General features: G+C 40.4%; 1 protein-coding gene across 6 annotated transcripts in view; it reads left to right on the top strand.

Annotated features, from left to right (window-relative positions):
• wipi1 (WD repeat domain, phosphoinositide interacting 1) overlaps window positions 1-18,905 on the top strand; it is an 84,399-nt gene extending 65,494 nt beyond the window's left edge. For 2 of the 6 annotated variants that reach the window (XM_068058276.1, XM_068058273.1), the window contains 4 exons: window positions 856-963; window positions 3,482-3,603; window positions 4,018-4,118; window positions 18,051-18,887. In XM_068058276.1, coding sequence (XP_067914377.1) covers window positions 856-963; window positions 3,482-3,603; window positions 4,018-4,118; window positions 18,051-18,098 — 379 coding nt within the window. In that variant the 3' untranslated portion in view covers window positions 18,099-18,887. Of the gene's footprint in view, window positions 1-855; window positions 964-1,821; window positions 1,896-3,481; window positions 3,604-4,017; window positions 4,171-18,050 lie in introns of those variants that run through there. The other 4 variants (XM_068058275.1, XM_068058274.1, XM_068058277.1 and 1 more) reach the window with 4 other exon arrangements.
• The last annotated feature ends 3,862 nt before the right edge of the window (window positions 18,906-22,767 follow it).

The raw sequence follows: 22,767 nt of genomic DNA, 5'->3' as shown, positions 1-22,767 counted from the left end.
GGTTGCACTTTAAAGTGATTCATTAGCCTTTGGGATATTTCTGTGATGTGATAAGGTGTTATAAATGCAGGTCCTTCTTTCTCAAAAACAGCTGGATGAAAAATTGTACATGGTTCTAAATCTGAATTTATATTATTACCAGTCGATCTCTTGTGTTGCACACGTGAGGAAGATCAAATGTAGGCTTCAGCTGAAGTGGCTTTAGAGGGGGGGAGATAATTGGATTGGTCATCAAAATGTTATTCATTCCCTATATTAAAGTCCTCAGGACTGCTCCCATTCTGCTAAATGCAACTTTGCTGGAAGTGTGGTGGAAACCCTGATTACACACACAAACTGGATTTCTGCCACACCCCTAGCCAAGTTACATTGGCAGAGTGAGAACAGCCCTGAGGAAATTCCTGACCATGCATTCTATCCTTATTTTTATATATTTTCATTTTATAGTATTACTCGTATAGTAAAGCTTGGGCCGCAGAGAAGTAGAATTAGTTGGAGCAATTAACATCAATAAAACAGGTTTACTGATCATTTATTTCATCTGCTATATTTTTTTAAAAATTCTGTGTGCAAATTGGTTGCCACATTGGCCAAATTGGGACATTCTGAGGACATGAAAGGTACTATATAAATACAAGCTCTCCCTTTTTATTCATTCAGGAAGATTTTCTTTCAAGTACTTTTTATAGTGAAATTATAGACATGTTCTTTGGAAAGCATTTATAATCCATTAGGAGTAGGGCCGTGAGAAAACGATCCCGGGCTGTATTTTAGGCCATGCCTAGTCGTTAAATAGTGATGAATACATTGCTGAGCTCTTTTGGAGTTTAGTAAATGCATTGTTTTCATGAACAGGATTCAGAAGTTACCTCGACTTCTTGTTGCTGCCTCAGATGGATTCCTCTACATTTACAACTTGGACCCTCATGATGGTGGAGAGTGTGTTCTCATGAAGAAACACAGGTAAATGTTCATTCCACATTTACCAATGAGTTTTTAGAAATTTAAGGACTGCTTAGCACCTGAAGAATCTGACTGCAGCATGCACAGCGCAATCTGCGGTCATTCATAATACCATTTTGCAAAAGGGGCCTAAAAGCAGCATCAAGAACAGAATGCATTTGCAGGCACAGCAGTGCAAATGTGATCATGCCTTAATCTCTGTTGTACTTTTTATCGGTGTTTGAAAGTCTAATCAATTATTTATTTCATATGGATCCAAGAAAGAGTACAAGCTGATTGCTCAGTAGCTTGTGGATTGTATTTCTATTTATCACCTTACAGGCAGCACCAGTGAAGCCTCATTGCATGTAGTCCACAGCAACCTCATGGCTTCCAATAAGGCTTCTGAAGAGAATATTTGTCGTGGAGCTGATGGGAGTAGTTTGTACTGTTAACCTGCATCATTACATTGATTTAGCTGTGGGTTTGGATGCCCTGTCTTACTGATGGGAATGTCAATCTTTCTTTAGAAATTTCTCTCCTCGTGATACATTGCTACTTCATTAACCTCCTATTATGTGTGGAGGTTGCAAACTGAGCAGGAAAATAAAATTTGCCAACTAGGTAGAGTCGTCGTCTTCCTTCAAAGGACCATTCTGCATACACCTTGATCTTCCCTCCTCCCCGAAGTTGACCCCACTGACTTTGCAGAATTGTTCCTTTATTTTCTGGCTAGTTGAAGGAACCGGTGCTTTGGGAAGAATCGGACCTTCTATAGGATGCAAGGGGCCATGTAAGGGTCACCCTTCTTTATGACATTATAGTGACCTTAAGTCATAAAGAAAGGGGTCACCCTTCACATGATTGTTTTTCCCCCAGGTACAAAGTCCAGTGCCAACTCTCTCCAATGGTGTGTGGAAGGTGAGAACTGTGCAGGAAGAATTCTCTTCAAGGTAGGTAGCCTTAGCTTGTTGGTTGGCAGTAGCATTGTGATTTCATACTGTCAAGGTTTTCACATCACTCAAATGCAGGGTAAGAACAAATAATACAAATTGTCATGTATTTTTGTCAGGAACCAAGAAATTTTCAGAATTTACCAGATTTTTTTAATGTGATCTTGATATGAAGAACTAGATCAATGGCCAATGTACTGCAGTTATGCTGTTTGAAAACTTTGAAGGGGGATTATATTCTTCTATATTGCACTTTCATTGTAAATATTATAAAGGGAGACATCTGTAAGTGAACATACTAATTTTCCTGCCTTGGGATTTGCATAATTGTGTTTTATGCTCTATAACTGCTGGCTAGAGGGAATAGGCAATTTGCACCATCAGTAGAACTGTGCTCATAGTTACGATCTTGCTCTAATGACCTTATGAATGGGAACAAAGTAATCTTCACTCAAAATTTCATTGCAGTAGAATTTCATGACATCAAAACTGGCGTAGAATTGCACAAAATGTCTGTTTCTAATCAATACTTTTAAGATATAATAGATGACAGGTTTGTCTGTTGATTTCTACCCCAGGGCAGGTCTTGACTCAAGGCTCATACATGTGGTTATTGAGCCACTTAAGAGGAAAATGTCGTTGAGGTAGTTATTCCTTGGCTTCTCGGTCTATATGATTTGGAGTTCCTTCTCCTAGTTGGTCTGCAACTAAGTCTAAAGAGCCCCATCTACTCTTTTCAATGGAGATGGGGGTGCGGGGGGCACCCACACCCGTCAGATGCAAGTACCCCCACTGGATCTCAGGAGCCAGTGCACAAGTCTCCTCTAGCCATTGCTATCTGGAGTGGGGCCTGAATCCAACCCTACTAACTCAGAGACTGAATATTACCATGATCACCACATCCAAACTCGAGTACCCCACTGGTGTCAACCCAGCATTTAGAGACCATATTGTAATTTTCACATTTTGGGCTATCTGGAGTGAGGCTCCAACCCTTTTCCACCTAATTCAGAGGCAGGAATGCTAAAGGCTTACTCTAGATGATAAGTACCAAGTTGTAAACCTTTAGGGGCTTCTTAAATTCAGTGGAACCATCTTTAAAAGGAAAAAATTAAGTATTTCTTCAGTTAAACCCAAATGTTTTGTTTAGTACTGGTGAATTGATGTCAATATTACTTCATTTCCTATCTGTATCAATGGAAAATGAAAGCTCCTAATTTGTAGTGTGATGATACATAATGATATCACAGCATGCCAGAATATCAAGGCAGGCTCTGTTTGAGCAAACTGATGCTGAAACTGTTTGAGTGTTTCTGAAAATGCAATATTTCTCCTGTCATTAATGTTTTACGGTCAGTGGTAGAAAGGTATTTGAAAATAACTTCGGTTCAGTGATCTTCCTACCCTCCTCTGAGGACCAACCACACTGATGGTGTAGTCAAGATGTGTACCTCATTGGCGGTGAAGATGTAAACCTATACCCGACGTGGCAACAACATAATTTAATACTCTGAAAATGTAACACCTGCTATATAGAAGCTCAGATTTTGACCATTTGTATTGCTGCACTTTTTGTTCGGCTTTAGGCTGCATAATGAAGATGACAACAGCGACACTGCCAAATCTGACCTGACACCTTCCACCTCACCAACCTATGCAGCAACCGTTGCCAAAACCAGCTCAGTGCCTTCATCGTCAACAACACCAGGTATCAACTCAATCTCAGGCACCTGTAATGCTCTTTATTAACTGACCAGATTATCATGCCCTGTGTCTCAAGTAGAACAGTAGACAAGGGACCTCTGTGAGCTGTATAATACATCACATAAGGGAGCTCTATGGGCTGTACAATGCATTACACATAGAAACTTAATAGGTTGCAGTGTATGTTACAAGGAAACTAAGCCTGGTGTGGTACTTTACGCTGGAGATTATGGACTATAGAGTGTATAGGCTATCAAATACATTATATCGGGAAGTGTGTGTGCTGACCTCTACATGATGTAATAAAGCTGAACAATGTTGAGAGATGGGCTAATTAGTGCAAAATTCTCAACATGTTTTGATTTAAATTATAGTAAGTATCCTTTGAGACTCATTGTTAACCAATGTTCCCTTCCAGGATATTCTGAGGATGGGGGTGCTTTGCACGGAGAGATCATTCCTGAGCATGAGTTTGCTGCTGGACCATTGCATCTGGATGATGAGACTGAATTCCCTCCTGTGAGCATACAGAATAACTAAAGCCTGAGCCAACGCTTTGTCACTCACAAGGGCAAGTGCTAATCTGAAACTAAGAAGAAAGTATTCCAGTAGCAAACGCACCTTCATTCTACAGAGAAGCTGACCCGTCATTTTGATTAACACTTTAAAGAGTGCAAAAATATTGCTGCGTGGCATCCAAAAGTTACATAAGTTGTCCTTTGTCCTTTGCTTAGATTGTTTATTTTCCTTATTAGTATTTTGTAGTACATAGCATTATGATTAGACAGTTTGGAATAAGCAAAGAAAAACTGTGTTTCTCCATAAACTGATGGTGCACTTCAATAGCCAGAGGACTGAAACCTCAGAGTACTGAGATGTACCATCAGTATATAGGTTTCCAGCACCTCTGCAAACAATGCAGGAAATACATAGGATGATGCTGTTGTTAAAATGATGAAGGTTTGAGTCACTGTTATGTACACAGGCATCTTGGAAATCTTGTGATTGGTTTTCATTTCACAGCATTCATGCACAGTAGGAATAAAGGGGAGATCAGTCACACACCCCGTGTCCGCTTATGCACACCCTTGCCCCCTCACCCCGAAAAGGCCCTTTCAGATTTTGTAAGGAGAAATGTAAAAGATAATTAATACCTCCTTGAGGTTTTTTGTATTCGTTTCATGGGATGTGGGCATTGCTAGCAAGGCCAGCATTTATTGCCCATCCCTAATTGCCCTTGAGAAGGTGGTAGCGAGCTGCCTTCTTGAACCACTGCAGTCCATCTGGTGCGGGTGCACCCTCAGTGCTGTTAGTGAGGAAGTTCCAGGATTTTGATCTAGCAACAGTGAAGGAACAGCGATATATTTCCAAGTCAGAATGGTGTGTGACTTGGAGGGGAATTTGTAATCAATAGTTTAGAGGTTGAACGATAGCCTTAAATATTAGTAGAAAAAATGGTCTAAGATTTGTTTGGACTATTTTTGCTTGTGTTTAACAATTTTCAGTGTTACATTGACATCTTGCACAATGTGTTGATCTCCACTCCAAAATTTTCAGTTAGTTCTTTCAGTAACTGGGATATTTTAATGCGGAAAGAATACAGTTTTCAAAGTGTTTATCATTGAATTACTTATGCAAGTGAAGTGAAGGACTGAACTTAGGATACAAATGTCTGGTATTTTGAAAATTGAAGCTTTCATAATTTTGACTCCCCTACTTTTATATGAAGCAAGTTAAACATCAGAAAACATTTCTGTGATAGAAATTGAACACTCATTTGAGGTTAGATTTGAGTATTTGTTAATCCTTTCACCAGAATCCATTTATTTTTGAAACACTATTATTCTCCCAATTGACCAGTCCTGTTCATGGTATTTCTAAGGTTGGTTATTGAAACATAACAGTTCTTTTCCCCATAGATTCTCACAGCTTCTTTGCTTTCACTAGAGATGTGACCTTGCAACCAGGGCCTCTAAAAATGTCATGTATCAGCAGTCCAACTGTATAAATTTAGAAAATGTGCCAACTCCAGGCATTTCATGCAATTTATGTAAGCAGTTTAAAACTTTAGTACAGAAATAATTGCTAATAATTTTTTTTCCCAAAGTTAAACTTCATTTAAAAAAAATTGGATGGGATTTAATGGTAGGACCGAAATCTTCCTTTAAAGGCCTCGGCTAAAAGACCTTGTATGTTAATACAGGGGCTGTTACATTGATATTTCAGCATCCACATTCTACAGTAACACTGACGTAGTTTTGACATTATCTGTAGCAATAAAAAGTGAGTTCATACATGTGGTAGATCTGCATGAATATGCCAATGATAAGTCAGCACTTAATGCTGAACCTTGTGCTGTCTATTTTCTTAATCAAAAAATTAGATTGTGAGCTTTATTGTGTTCTCCATTTCCATTCTTCTATCCACATAATTTCCTGATGATGTGTCTGAACTTTTATCCACATCACATGCATGTTAGTACTTTTATAACTGTTGACAGTGTCTGGCACCATTAATTCAGATACACAGAGGCTTTACAGTGGTGGCAATGAATACACAACAGTTAATGAGTGACATAGTTGCAGTCAGGAAATTAGTTGAAAGTTTTTGTTTAATGACCTTCATTTACTACCTATTCTGCCTATGTCATCAATCTTCAGTTGAGTATCAGCACTTTTTAATAGTTTTGTGAAAACAGTCTCTGTTTTGGTGCTCACAACCATAGACAAGGATCAGGGGTTGATGAGGTCAGAATTGCAGTCTCTCAGTTGGTTGCGGTGGCACATTGCCAGGTTTCTGATTGAAGTTGTCCCATTGTATTCAGTGGGTCCCAAGGTAACTAGGATGGAAATGTATTTCAGCTGTTTTTGTCAGCAATCAGGTTTTCACCAGCAACTGTTCAGGATCATTTTTTGGTGTACTTTTTAACATTTCAGTCTGGGTCTCTTGAGTGCTGCTCAAACCTGGTTAGATTTGTCTTTGGATACTGGGCCTTATAGGCTAGCTGGGCTCTATGTTGTAAAGTCCGATTGCACAGGAGTGCAGACAAGGAGGGTTGACCCCCTCCATTTAGCTTCCAGAGTGAGGTAGTTGACCAGATGCAAATTTGTAGTCCCACATTTTCTGAGCATTGGGTTATTTGTACTGAGAATTGCAACTGATGGATGAACTTCACAACTGTTTCCCGTTGCTCCCCATTAATCTAATAACACTTTAAACTAACATTGAATCAATTCAACTTGGTGCAGCTGCACACAAATATTGTTTCAGCTGGGATCCCTTTGAACATTTAACTCTCTTTTGAGGATTGTAACATGATCCCGTACACAGTGTCAAAATCATTTAGTCTCTATTTGTAATGATGCTTTTATAGTATAGCAAAGTGGTGGGGGAAGAGCTGCATTACGCTGCATCATTAAAGCAACATTAGAATTTATAGGAACAAGTTTTTCTTGACAGACTAATCTCTTCTCCAGAAACACTTCTAATTATTTTCCTTGTAACTTATTCCATAATTTTATTTCTCTTTGAGTGAAAAAACTTATCTTTTTACATCTAACATCTATACTTTTTGCTTTTATCTATACCTTTAACCTGACTCCCTGATATTCACACCCTTCATTGTCATAATAAGTAGTTTAATGTTCTACAGTGTTCTTATGCACCCCATTATCACTTCGATATCTCTTTCGTACAGAATATGGTTCGTCAGCAGTTCCTTAACAATTTGAAATGTCCCCAGAACATTGCAGATACAAAATATTTAGAATGCTTCTCACAAGTAACTGAATGCTGGAACTCTCTGATACCGGTGATGAGTTTCAGAAGCACACAGTTCTTTGTGCAACCTAAGTAGAATCATATAATAAAGGCAAAATACTGCAGATGCTGGAAATCTGAAATAAAAATAAGAAATGCTGGACATACTCAGCAGGTCTGGCAGTATCTATGGAGAGAGAAGCAGAGTTGACGTTCCAAGTCAGTGACCCTTCATTAGATGAAGGTCATGACCTGAAATGTTAACTCTGCTTCTCTCTCCACAGATGCTGCCAGACCTGCTGAGTATTTCCAGCATTTCTTGTTTTTATATTAGTAGAATTGTAAATGGCTCTTCAAGTTAATTCTGCAAAACTAATGCAGATTATTAAAATAATGATTTTAATCTTGATTTGTGAGTGGGATTTTCTGTGAACAGCTCCAGTGCAATGGAGGTGGTGTATAGTTGGGGAAAATGAATGTGTCCGTTCTGTATGAGGGAACCAGTTATGCCTGGCTCAGGCAAATGACAACAGCTATTAGTGGGGCTTGTGGCTGCTTGTCTGTCTCCGATAAATTAAAGACCAAAAAAGGTTGCAGCATAGAACTGAACTTATCCTCCATCACAGCTTAGAATGTGGTGGAGGTAGCTTCAACTGTGGCTTTTAAAAGGGAATTGGATAATTCTCCAGTGCTACGGGGAAAAGGCAGGGGCGTGGGACTAGTTGAGTAGCTCTTAGAGAGCCGGCACAGACGTGACAGGATGAATGGCCTCTTTCTGTGTTGTTAACCATTCTATGATCTATGAACAGCATTTTTCAGCAAGTGTAAAAGCAGCAAAAAAAAAATTGTTGCTCAAAAAAAAGGTCACCTCCTTTTCTGTTTTAGCCAGAGACCCTGTAGCTCGGTGTCACACATGACACCACCTGGTTGCTACTTGATCTATCCCCCAATGGTATTGGGCATTGTGTATGGGAAAAATTGGCTATCCACCGAAGCTCCTCGGTCTCATCATCTCCTTTCATGACAACATGCACTGCACTGTACAGTTTGATGGCTCCACTTCTGACAGTTTTGGAGTGGAGAGTGGTGTGAAACAGGGTGTCCTAGTCCCCACTCAGTTTGGCGGCATCTTCTCCAGGCTCCTGGCCTTTGCCTTCCCTTCAAGTATGAAAGGAGTCTACTTGCACACTAGGTCAGACGGCAAGCTCTACAATCTATCATGGTTGAAAACGAAGACAAAAACACACATGTCTTGAATTGGGAACTCCTCTACGCTAATGATGCTGCGCTAGTCACTCACCTGGAAACTTAACTACGAAAACTCATGGACCGTCTCATGCCTATAACTTGTTCTCCTTGACTATAAGCATCAAGAAACTGTGGTCATGGGACAAGGTGTTGCATCTTTGCCCTGACCACACTAAATAACACCCCACTGGAAGTGGTTAGCAAATTCTGCTACCTGGGTCCACGGTGACAGACAATCTGTCCGTTGATGCAGAGCTCGATACACGCATAGGGAAAGCAGTTACCACCTTTGGCCGACTTGCGAAACGCGCATGGGATCACACCAAGATGACCCTTAGGACCAAGCTGATAGTTTATAATGCCTATATTCTCAGCACCTTGCTGTATGGCTGTGAAACATGGGTGACTTACAGCTACCAGGAAAAGAAGCTCGATAATTTCCATCTTCGCTGTCTGCGGTGCATTATGGGTATATCCTGCCAGCAAAAAATCATAAATCCGGCAGTCCTCTCAAAGCCAGAGCTCCCAGGTATGTTGGCACTAATCAAACAGAGGCAGCTTTGGTTGATCAGACACGTCCGCAGAATACCCAAGAACCTTCTGTACGGTGAGGTGGCAGGGGCCAAAGGACCAGTGGAGCGCCCAAAGCTCCACTTCAAGGATGTTTGCAAGCATGACGTGAAGGCCCTAAATGGAGACTATCAAAGTATATTTTGGAAATTTAAAAAAAAAAAAGGTGCCTATCACACTAGGGAGTCATTGGAAGTTGTGGAGCGATGGTGGCGTAGTGGTAATGTCACTAGACTAGTAATCTGGAGGCCTAATGCCAATGCCCTGGGACATGGATTCAGAGCCCACCATGGCAGCTGTTGGAATTTAAATTCAATTAATAAATTCAATTAGTTAATAAAAAATCTGGAATTGAAAGCTAGTCTCAGTAATGGTGCCAGGAAACTATCATTGATTGTCTTAAAAACCTGTCTTGTTGACTCATGGCCTTTAGGGAAGGAAATCTGCTGTCCTTATCTAGTCTAGCCTACATGTGACTCCAGACCTACAGCAATGTGGTTGACTCTTCACTGGCCTCTGAAGTGGCATAGCAAGCTACTCAATTCAAAGGCAGTTAGGGACGGGCAACAACTGCTGGCCTTGCCAGTGATGCCTACATCCCACGACGACCAGTTGCTACAGCAGCTTGGCAACAGGTGCCAATGTGAAAAACAACTCAGTGTCATTTGGCAGCTTCATGTTCAGCACTTGTAGCAGAATCTGTCTTTCAAAGATTGGCCTTCACAGCCATCAGCAAAGGTGCGCCAAGAGATGTCACCTCTCCTAAATGGATTGTTTGCTGCATGTCCATCATCTTTCATAAATGGAAGGATGCCAACCAAGAATAGCACTTATCCACGCTGGATGACTATCTGTGTTCAGTAGGTGCTTTTAGACTATTAGTGTTGCTGATGGAGGGACGAAAAGAAGCAGCAAATGTAAAAGTGCCTGCAATGCGTTAGGAGTTCTGCAGGTAGATTCTTTGAAAGAGAGGGGAAAATCGGCAATTAGTGAGATAGCTCTTAGAAGCACTACCACACACAATACCTTGAAGCCACTCAACACTTCATCCACTTCCAATTTTGCCTGGATGCATTTAGCATGATGTTGTATATGTTACGACTGAGGCGGGAGAAGTGCACTGTTTGTTCTAGTTCCAATTCTCCAGAGGTCACAACATATATTTAAATTTTTCCCATTTACCGATATGGTCAATCATAGACTCTATTTTTATCCTAGAATAAAATGTACCAAATGTTTCTTTAATAAATAACAATTAGCAGTTTATTATAAAACAATTCTTAACCAGTTACAAAGCAAAGCATAGACACACAGATCTAAATATAAAAGTTCCCTTTTTACCTTAGCCCCTCTCACACACACACACACATATTATATATATATATATATATCGGTTATTTGAAAAAATAGAGATTTACTCTTTAGAGCTCTGTTACAAAAATAACAAAAAAATTACGTTGGCCAAAATACTTGCTAATTATTGAAGAAAAAAGAGAAGACATGAAAAGATATCAGATGTCCTTTTTTTGTTTGGTGTCCCAAATATGTGAAGACGACTGTCACTGGAATCTTCCTAGAACAGTTCTTGTCAGGCAACGTTCAAGATCAGTTTGGGCCGGCTTTCCAGGAAAAGTGCAGCAATAGGGGTTTCAGGCAGTTTCTTACACTTGCTTCTCAGCTTCTCAAGAGATGGAAAACTGGCAGGTTTTTTCAAAGAGCTGGAACATACTGAGGTGGAGTTTGCTCCCTTGGCAAGTCTTCTCCAACTGTCTTTTCAAACCATGGTCCATATCCCAACTCGCTGTCCAAAGCGAAACCAAAAACAATATCCAAGAGTCAAGCGTCCTGGCCCCTATAAATTTTGACCTGTCCCTTCTTTGTAAACATCTTTTCCCAAGTCAGAAAAAAAGCCCTGCTGGGTAATTATCTGAAAACAGATGCCTTCCAGTAACTGTTTACAATCCAGACCTCTCAGTGACCCTTGTAAAAAAAAAAAAATCCATGGGCTCCTTTTCAGTTTTAAAACACAATCCTCAAAATTTAACACACAAATTGAAGCACTCTTAACAATATTAGACTTAACACCTCATTCTTCAAGATTCTTGACACAGCTGTTGACCCTTTGTGATTTTGGAATTTCAGAATAACTTTAATACATCCTTTGTTGTTCTCCAAATAACTACTGTGTCTGTTTAGTAGCTTGTCAAACCTACCTTCCCTCCTTCCCACAAAGTTGAATACTGTAGCACATTTAGGACACAAGACATTTCTCTGCCACTTGAAAGGAAATAATTGCTTTTTTTGCATATTTATGACTAAACGATGCTCCTTATCTTCACAAATCAGGATAGAAAGGAATTACTGAGATGACTGACAGGAATGCCTCAATATTGGCTACAATCCTGGTATGAGTTATGCTTTTCATAATATATGATGGATCATTTTATTAAAGCATACAATGTCCCAATGCATTGCTGAATTAGCCACGCATAAGTTCAAGAATTTAAAATATGCAACTAGTTCACTAAATATCACACTTTTCAAAACTTACATGACAATATCTAATACATCACTAGTTTGGCAATATCATACAACTCTCAACATTCAGTTTTGGGCCATTACATATGAATACTGTAGCTCCTCTGATGACTACGAATAACAGATCGGAATGTCCCAGTCTCACTTCCTACTGTTCTGAATTATCTGATCTTAGTTATGATGCATGCTAAGGGTGCTACAGTTCTCCTTAGGGATCTTGGGTTAGAGAGGGAAAAGTTGTCTAAAATTCCTATTTATGTTTATTATCCGGTGTTTCCTGCTGGAAGGAAGTCAGTATATATGGATTAGGTTTAGCTGTAATGTTTCCCATGATTTGAATATCCTCTGACACTCATTATTGAAGCTCACACATGAACAGCGAAGTGCTGGGGACACTTGATTCAATGTCTTCAGGGGAGAAGAGGAAAGAAAAACATTTGCGTGAATGTAGTGGAATTACTCATACAGACATTAATCCATTAAAAAAAATTGATTTTAGATTTATGTAGCTAATGTCTTGGTCCCTAGCTAGTTCATTCATCAGTTTTCCCATTTCATTCACAAAATATTCTTTGTTTTCCAAAAACAATGAGACTTATAAGAGTACAACATTGATTTCTTTCTAGAGTATATGTTCCATGGGTCTCAGTCCATATATACACAATGTTCCTGCCCCAGGCCATTGACTTTAAAATGCTTGTGCTAATTTATGAATCACTCCATGGCCTTAGTCAACCCGCCTCTGCAACTTCCTCTGGCCCTATGCCCCATCCCACACCATCTGCCTTTCCAATTCTGGACTAGTGTGCATTCCACAACCTCTGCTCAACCAGTAACAAAGACTGCAATCATCATGTTCCTAAACTCTGGGATTTCCTTCATAAACATCTCTGCCTTGCTAGCTATCTTCACACTTCAAAAGCCTCCAAAGAAACTACCTCTTCAACCATGTCTATGATCACCTCAATCTAACATTTGTCTTAATTGCTATTCAGTGTCCCATCCTCCTTGTGAAGCATCATTGGACATTTTTCTACATTAGAGGTGCTTATAAATGCAACTGGTCATTACTCTCTACCCTTTTTGGACGAACCTAATGGAGAATGAACATGCATTCCATTCCACTCACATCTTCTAACCTCTTCCAATTCCACTTCCTTCTGTGTTGGTTTCTGGGGGGGGAAAAGATTATGCTGCAGTCACTTACAGCTGTTCTTTCTAAATCCCTTTTGCTGCTTAGGCTTTAGCCTCCATTTGCCACAATATTTCTTATCGGTTGTCATTCTGCTCAGACATGTCTTATCTTTTATTTCCTTTTTTGTGAACAAACATTTATTTCCTCCCTGTCCCAGTCGACCCCACCCTGTATTGACTTATCTTCAAGCCCTCAAGTCCAAGGGGAACATTTTTGAGTGTAACCATCCATCACCAGATCTGGCTGGACTACATCAGGTAGAATCAAGCCTCACTCTTATCAGCCACTAGTTCACGTCACCCTGGAATCCAAAGATAATTACGACCTTCTTTTCTCCACTGCCAACCACCTCCTTAAGACGTTCTTCCTTGCCCCTTCCAATCTTGCCTCCAAAAACAAGTATGAGGAGCTCATGGATTTCTTGTCCATCCATACAGCTGCCTCTGCTGCTTGCCCACATCCCCACTAAGCCAGATCTTCCTCCAAGCTCACAAATGCCACACCCCCACCCCCGCCCCACTGTAGCTCTGCTCACATTTTTCTCTAGTTTCTTTCCCATCTCCCCTCATTCCCTGTCCGAACTCATCGTGTTATGAGGCCCACATCCTATGCCTCTGACCACATTTCCACTAAGCTACTGACCACCCAACCTCTCTCTGACACCTATGCTGGGTAACACTGTAAATGGTTCCCCCTTTCTCAGTTATTGTACACCTCCCTTTCAAAATCCATGTCGTCAACCCACTTATCAAAATACCCAAACTCCATTCTTCAGTCCTTGCAAACTACTGTCCCATCGCCACATCAACAACTTATATCACCTTTAATGTAATAAAGCATCCCAAGGTGCTTCATAGGAACATTATAAAACAAAATATGACCCCGAGCTACATAGGGAGATATTAGGTCAGGAAAAGGGGTAGGTTTTAAGAAGTGTCTTAAGGAGGAAAGATATGCAATCTGCCTTTACTCTCCAAAGTTCTTGAGCGTGTTGTTGCCTCCCAAATCCATGCATATCTTTTTTCTGGGCTTCCGGCCCCATCATAAAGACCACCCATTTCCACCTCTATGACAAACCCACCTCTGCCATTCCTTTAGGCCATCTGCTGCTGAAATCCTCATTTATGCCTTCATCACATCCAGACACAACTATCCAATGCTTTCCTGGGTGACCTCCCATTACCCACCTCCGATACTTCAGTTCATTCAAAATTCTGCTGCCCATATCACCCTACATAAAGTCCTGCTATTACTTGTGGATTTATATTGGCTCCCGGGCACTGATATCTCCAATTTAAAATTCTCATTCTTCAGTTTAAATCCCTGCATGGTATTGCTCTTTCCTCTCTATCATCCACCAGTCCTACAACCCCTCCTTACCCTAAACTCTCCATTCCTCTGGCACTGGCCTTTTATGCATCTCCTCATCCCATTGCCCCATCATTAGCAGCCTTGCTTCAGCTGTTCTACCTCCCTAAAATCCTTCACCTTTTCCAACTTTCCTTCTTTTAAGATCCTCCCTAAAACCCACCTCCTTAACCAAGCTTTTGGCCACCTCCCCTAATATCTCCCTTTTTGGGTCAATGCCCATTTTCGTCCAATTATGCCTCTGTGAAGTGCTTTGGGATGTTTTTCTATGTTAAATGCATGTTGTTAATAATGAACTGAGATAATGTTACCTTAGAACTGCACCCAGTTTATAATGTTTGTGCTATTCAGAATTGATCTGAGACCTGATGTGAATTGTTTTTGAGAGGATGTTAAAGTAATTTTGTCTTAGTGTATTGCGTTTTATCCAAATAAACAGGAAGTAAAAGCAAATCAAAGCAGAAATTAGATGTGGCACAATCAAGGAACCATTGGTGAATAATGATTTACACCAAAAATATTCTCAAAATTGAGAGAGACCGGTTTGTAAAAAAAAAAAATTGAATTGTTGCAAGCTTACCTGTATTTGAGAGAGCTTTAAAATAAAATTATAGTTGCTAAGAACTTTAAGCATAGTTCTACAAATATGGCCTGATTTAAAAGGCCCCTGACCACCCACCCCGGGGCCGGCAGGAATGGTGTGGGTATGAGATTAAGATGGCAGAGGTTTTGGGTCACATACTTGCCCTCCCCCATCTTCCCATGACTGAATTCAGACAAGTTAAGGTTACCCACCTCGGAGGAATGGGGGCCTGATTTAAATGACAGACACGTCCTGATGGCGTCATCTGGATGCACACACCATTTTAGCAGGATCCAGGCCACAGGGAACCCACAAAGATACTTGATCACCTCTGCCCAGGCTGCACTCTTCCCCTTCCTACGTCAATGGCCTGGACTTCCACCCAACGGCAGTGACGTTATTCCTGCTGGCTTCAGGCAGGAGTCAGTATCTGAGCATGCTCATGTGGCCAGGAGTTAAAATCTCCCGGGTCTCATGTTCCTTGAAGGGGTTGCTGGACAGATCACTGACTGCTTTGGCCCCTGCCACCCCAGGTTTAAAATCGAGGTTAATAATTATTCCAGAGCTTTCTTGTCCAATAATTAGTGTCCTGAGATATTGTAGAGGAAATTAAGAATTGTTTCTCTAACCTCAAACTCACATGTAAATAAGTAGCTGTGGAACGAAAAATATTACCACTGGTATTACATCACAAATCAAAATAAAACCATAAAGCACTTGGACTGAATTCACTGGGCATCAAAAAGTTTTTATGGATAAATGTTTAGATATGAGTAGCACTGCTTCTGAGGCAACTGGGATTTGCTTGTATATTTATCATTCAGGACACAGGAGTAATCTATCATTAGCATCACTACCTGTTTCAAAGGCTTCATGCTAGATATGTGAGTGTTTGAGTGGGAAAACCTTTTGGATTACCACAGTGGTAAACAGCAAATTAGATGCTGGGTTTTAATTTGCACTAGTGGTGCATTGATGAATCCATTGGTCTAAAATTCTTTTGTGCTATTTAATTGTTGCCATTAACCCATTTCTGTTAAGCAGATTAAAATAGAGCACAAAGTGATGTTAATTAGTGTGTGAATGGAGGAAATTAGATCTGAATGTATCTAAAGAATAATCAAACAAAACAAAGTATAAATGTAATTTTGAATATGAATTACTGATTCAAATGTATTGTACTAGAGAATGTGATATATTGGTATAATACAGAATATTTTCAACAGCAAAATACTGCATATGCTGGAAATCTGAAATAAAAATAGAAAATACTGGAAATACTCAGCAGGTCTGACAGCATCTGTGGAGAGAGAAACAGAGTTAACGTTTCAGGTCTGTGACCTTTCATTAGAACTCATGACAAAAGGTCACAAACCTGAAATGTTAACAGAATATTTTCACTTCAGTCATTCATTTAAAATATCTTGGATTGTTATGTATCGCAATCATCATGATTTGCATTAGTGCTACTTTATTTGAAGACTTGTGGGGTGGGGAGACAAAGGGATGGATTTTGTTGAGCTCACGACGTTGGGCTCCATGGGTGGGGAGGGGGGGGTGGCCGGAAGATTGCAGTGGCCCGGCATGGAGCCCACCGCCAGGAATGCTGGGCCCAATCTTCCTGGTGGTGGAGAAGCTCCATGGCGGCACATCTGCTGCTCTGCAACGGGTCCCGGTTTTCAATATTCAAATCAGCTATTTAAATGGAAGCCGGAGTGAACTTACCAGTAGTTCCTGATCTTCCGAGCGGCATTCCCACGCCTTCACTTTCTCGTCCAGGGATAGCTGGCGCCGCTGAGGTGGGGGTCAACTCTGCGTTGTCAGTGTTGGGGGGGGAGTGGAGGGGAGAGTTGAACTCTGCACTTAGGTCAGTTGGGGGGGTGAAAGGGGTCAACTCTGCACTTAGTGCAGTTGGGATGGAAAAGGGGTCATCTGAGTTCTGGTGTAGTTGGAGGGCAGGTAGGTCAAACTTTATTTTTTGTTGCAATTTGTGTGGTTGGGGGGGGTGGGGTGTGGAAGCAGCAACAGGGTCAACTTTGATCTGTCAATGCAGGCCTGGCAGCCCTTTAAAAATGGTGCCCGCACAGAAGCAGGCTGTTGACGGTGTCACCGGGGTTGCTCCTGCCACATGATTGGAGGGGCTGCCACGCTGCATATTATAATGAGCTGCCGAGCTGAAGATTGCGGCGGTGCACGGTCCGTGCGTGTGGGCTGCCATTTTTGTTTGGCCCAGCGGAGCGAAAACAAAATTCAGCCCAATCAGTGTTTTAGATCACATTAACGATCTGGTTTTGGTGAAAGATTTGCCTGACTGAAAGTTTTTTCCCCTTCAAAGAATAGAGATAATATGCTGTTAATAGCCAACAAGATTTCCCCTCACTGTTCTAGCACTTCTCGTCTTTCCAGGCATGTACACTGTACAGCTGAGAGCATAGGTGGGTGACCTACTCTCCAGGCCTGTGTTGTGTTGGAGCCAGCTGCTGTAAGGTGGATTAGAGAAGTTCGGTGATTCCTTGCTCTCATTTGTTTGGGGAATTGTCTTGCCTTTGCTTAGTGCTTTCCCTTAGATTACAGTTGATATCAAGAGCTCAACAGGATAGGACTAGAGTGCGTACCACCATTCCAAGTTCTGCGTATTAGTGGTGTAATGCATTGTGCCACCAGATATTTAGTGTGGCATTGCATTGGTTCTCTGGATACAGTGACGTGTGCTTGAAAACATCCTGGAATATATCGCCCACTGTGGTTCATCTCGTAATGTTTAATTTATACTGAACCATGCTCAATAAATTACATCATAGGCATAAAGACAGCTTGGACACCTGTAGAGTAAATGCGAGTAAAATATGATAGCATGACATTTGTAATAAACACAAATAGTAGTATGTTGAAATTCTGCTGCGTACCTTTTTTTAACGCATTGGTTAACACGGTGTCAAATTTTTGTGTGATATTTAACAAAATTGTTCTGCGTAAGTGTGTTAGCTAGGGTGATAAAATGGTACTGAGGAGAATTTTCATATTTTGATTCAAATTTTAGTGATTGCAACAATAAGGTGTTCACTACCAATTCATAGCAACCAGGGCACCGTGCATGCTGTAGCTTTCTACTGTGCATGTGCAACAGCCTATTTATAACATACCCGATCATTCCCTTATAGAAATTAAGGATTTGTTTTGGTTTTGGTAGATTTATTCATGCCGAGGAAGCCACAGTGAAAAGAAGAAGAAGTTATAAGACTGAAAAAAACAGGATTAGTATCGCGAGCGAAGATAGTGATTATAAACAACACGATTTGAAGAACGGAGGGTCTGAAATCGGTACGTGTGAGATGGAATAATTTTTAATACAGTGTTTAAATTTTTTAAAACAGCGAAAAAAATCCCAATTATTCAACCTTGTGTGTCTGCCACCAGCTTTAGTTGTTTTCAGGGAAGCAAAATGGGTATCATGAGGAAAAATGCATGACCAAACTAATCAAAATTAGCATTGCCACACTGAACAGAAAAATGACCTATTTCCTTGGTGTGGATTTTAATCCTATTATTTTGAAAGGTTTTATTATAATAGTACTTACTTTTGAAAATGTTGTCCACCTTGTATTTTATTATATATATATATATATATATATATATATATATCTTCAAACATATATAAATGTAGCAATTTATCACCTTGGGCAAGCCTTGCAGGCTGCTTCAAGTGCCTGTCCAAGTATTTTAACACATCAGAGTATTTTGAAATTACACAAAACTATAATGTTCACCAAATAATGTAGCAGTAGAAATAAAATGTTGCAATAGTTGTTGTCTGTTGTTATTTAATCAGCTTTATGCAATATTATGCTTTGTGGATGTGTTTACATTTCAGCCATTACAAATAAATATTTTATAAGATGTTGTATTTTATATTTTAGCTTATTTTAACCAAGCAAATGGAGCCTTCCAGCTCCAGAAGATGAGCTAAATTGAGACTGTGATATATTTGATTCAGTTACAGGCAGCTGGAAAAGTATAAATATACAAAGTTTGGAAAATAAAATTGACAAAGTAGTAAAACATAAGGTGTGACATTAATAGCATGAAGGTAAGATGACGGATTTGCTCTACCCCATGACACCCCTCCCTCCGCTGCCTTTCAGATCAGAACAATATTAATAATCTACTATGGAAGAGGATCAAGGTGTGCGCTAGTGAAATCAGCTGCCCATTATACACACAACCTGATTTTTCTTTATATTGATGTCAGTAGGTAACTGATCCACCATCACACATTTTGTGCCCCCGCTGAAGATGAATTTTACCCCCTACATTTGAGAGGCTTCTTCTTTGCCTTTCTAACATTTTGAGAATGGATAGGGTAGATTTTAACTTTTGGGTAGCCAACACAGACTGAAGCCATTCAATTAGAACAGGCGAGTGACCGGTTTAAAGAAGCGCCCTGATGCAATCAGGCATCCTTGTCAGCATAATACCTGTGGAACAGCAGCAACCTGGATTGGTTAGAAATTGTTTTAAAAATAACCTTTTTTGGTCATTTACAGCTGTATCGCCAGTAAAACTACCAGTCTTGTTCAAAAGTGACAATCCAGAACTATGTATGTTGTAGAACCTTTATTTACATATTAAAAAGTAGCCTGGCATTTCAATCACCAAGCAGTAAGATGCATTAGTTTTAATTTTCCAAAATTCCCTAGATTCAGGGAAGGTTCCGCTGGACTGGAAAATAGCAAATGTAACTCCTTTATTCAAAAAAGGAGGGAGACAGAAAGCAGGAAAATACAGGCCAGTTAGCTTAACATCTGTCTTAGGGAAAATGTTAGAAGCTATTATTAAAGACGTTAGAGCAGGGCATTTAGAAAAATTGATGGTAATCAGGCATTATCAATATGGTTCTGTTAAAGGGAAATCATGTTTAACTAATTTATTGGAGTTCTTTGAGGGAGATACATGTGCTATGGATGAAGGGGAACTGGTGGATGTATTATACTTAGATTTCCAGAAGGCATTTGATAAGGTGCCACATCAAAGGTTATTGCAAAATAAAAAACTCATGGTGTAGGGGGTAACATATTGGCATGGATACAAGATTGGCTAGCTAACAGGAAATAGAGAGTAGGCATAAATGGGTCATTTTCTGGTTGACAGGATGTAACGAGTGACGTGCCACAAGGATCTGTGCTGGGGCCTCAACTTTTTACAATTTGTATAAATGACTTCGATGAAGAGACCGAAGGTATGGTTGCTAAATTTGCTGATGACACAAAGATAGGTAGGAATGTAGGTTGTGAAGAGAACATAAGGAGGCTACAAAGGGATATAAATAGGTTAAGTGAGTGGGCAAAAATCTGGCAGTTGGAGTATAATGTGGGAAAATGTGAAGTTGTCCAATTTTGCAGGAAGAATAAAAAAGAAACATATTATCTAAATGATGAGAGATTGTGGAGCTCTGAGATGCAGAGGGATCTGGGTGTCCTAGTGCATGAATCGCAAAAGGTTAGTATGCAGGTACAGCACGTAATTAGGAAAGCTCATGGTGTAGAGAGTAACATATTGGCATGGATAGAAGATTTGCTAGCTAACAGGAAATAGAGAGTAGGCATAAATGGGTCATTTTCTGGTTGACGAGATGTTATCGTTTATCGCGAGGGGAATTGAATACAAAAGTAGGGAGGTCATGCTTCAGCTATACAGGGTAGTGGTGAGACCACATCTGGAGTACAGTGTATTTTATTTAAGGAAGGATGTAAATGCGTTGGAAGCAGTTCAAAGGTTTACTAGACTGATGCATGGAATGGACAGACTATATTCTGAGGAAAGATTGGACAGGCTAGGCTTGTATCTGCTGAAATTTAGAAGAGTAAGAGGCAACTTGATTGAAACATATAAGATCCTGAGGGGTCTTGACAGGGTGGATGTGGAAAGGATGTTTCCCCTTATGGGAGAATCCAGAACCGGTGTCACTGTTTAAAAATAAGGGGTCGCCCATTGAAGACCGATGAGGAGAAATTTTTTCTGAGGGCCGTGAGTCTTTAGAACTCTCTTCCTCAAAAGACAGTGGAAGCAGAGTCTCTGAATATGTTTAAGGCAGAGGTAGATAGATTCTTGATCAGCAAGGGGGGTGAAAGGTTATCAGGTGTAGATAGTAATGTGGAGAGATCAGTTCCGCCATGAACCTATTGAATGGCGGAGCAGGCTCGAGGGGTCGAGTGGCCTACTCCTGCTCCTAATTCATATGTTTGTATGTAAGTCCCTTTCATTATGGTGGTGGCTGGGTTGCAGTAAGTCTACCGATTCCATTATGAAACCATTACCATTTCATTCATACCATTTAAAATCAGCCCCGATGTTACAGTATAGCCTCAGAAGCCCTATAACTATACAAGCCCATTAACGAATGGGGCATGTTTTGGAGATCCTTATGTAGAATATACAGCATAGCACAGAAACAAGACATTTCAGCCCACCCAGTCCATGCTATTTATACTGCATTCGAGCCTCCCGCCATCCTTCCTCTTCTAACTCTATCAGCATAATTCTCTATTCCCTTCTTGCTTTTCTAGCTTCCCTTTAGATGCATTTATACTTTATGCCTCAACTACTCTGTGTGGTTGTGAGTTCCACATTCTCACCACTCTTTGAATGAAGATGTTTCTTCTACATACCCTATTTGATTTCTTGGTGACTTTCTTATATCGATAGCATCTAATTTTGTTTTTCCCCAGAGTAGAAACACTCGCTATGTGTCTACACTATCAAAACCAGACCTTTATTAGGCTACCTTTCAGACTTCTCATTTCAAGAGAAAGAGACCCAGCCTGTTCATCCTTTAGTGAAGGATTAACCTTACAGTTCTGGATGTGGAAATGGCAGGCCCACAGTGGGTAGCAAAAGATTTGCTATGTTATGGCTTGCAGTCTCCAGCAAGTAGAAGTCTGCTGTCTTAAAAATCACCTCACTGGACCCAAAATAAAAATTGCTACATGATGGAATCTTACTTGTGATTAAGGTTTAAAAACATTTTATAAATGTTTTGTAACATCAACTTGCCTCTGGCATTGTAAGAAATTAAATGCATAGTTGGCATTTACAGAACTGGAGCTATAACAATGGACTTTAATGTGTACAGCTGTCACATGCAGCAGCTAGATAGTTTCGGTCTTTATGGTAAGTCATGAATGCTAAAATTCTGCTTTAGCCTCATGATTCATTTGTGCAATAAGTTCTATTTTAGGTTGATGACACTAGAAAGGAAATTATCAACATGAAAAATCTGTAGTAGGGACCAATAACTGGGATAGCGTGTTTTATTCCATGTACTTAAAAGTCACTCACGTGAGTATGAATACAAATACAAAATATGCATAGTTAAACTTTTCCATTTGGGCATTCACAAACTGTTGCACTATTCAGTTTTTATTCTCAACATCTGTGACCAATGCAAACAGTTAAGCCATATAGGACATAACCAAGAGTGGCTCAGTAGCACCACTACTGATCGTGCTGGCTGAGCCTTGAATGGCATATCTGCCAGACTGGGGCCTGGTGCTGAGAGAACTAACAAGAGGGAAAAATGGACTTGACCCCGACCTCACCATTCTATCTGTCACAGATGCATCTGTCCGTGACCGTATTGGTAGGAGTGACCACCATACAGTCCTTGTGGGGTTCCGTCTTCACACCAAGGATACCCTTCATCATGGTGTGTGGCACTACCACCATGCTAACTGGAATAGATTCAGAACAGATCCAGCAGCTCAAAGCATCCATGAAGTGCTGTGGGCCATCAGCAGCAGCAGAACTGTATTTATCCAGAATCTGTAACCTCATGGCCTGGCATATCCCTCACTCTACCATCAAGCTAGGGGCTCAACTCTGGTTTAGTGAGGAGTGCAGGACAACATGCC

This window comes from Heterodontus francisci, chromosome 26 (assembly GCF_036365525.1).
Source record: "Heterodontus francisci isolate sHetFra1 chromosome 26, sHetFra1.hap1, whole genome shotgun sequence".
NCBI classification, from domain to species: Eukaryota; Metazoa; Chordata; class Chondrichthyes; order Heterodontiformes; family Heterodontidae; genus Heterodontus; species Heterodontus francisci.
This window is presented reverse-complemented; position numbering and strand designations above follow the sequence as displayed.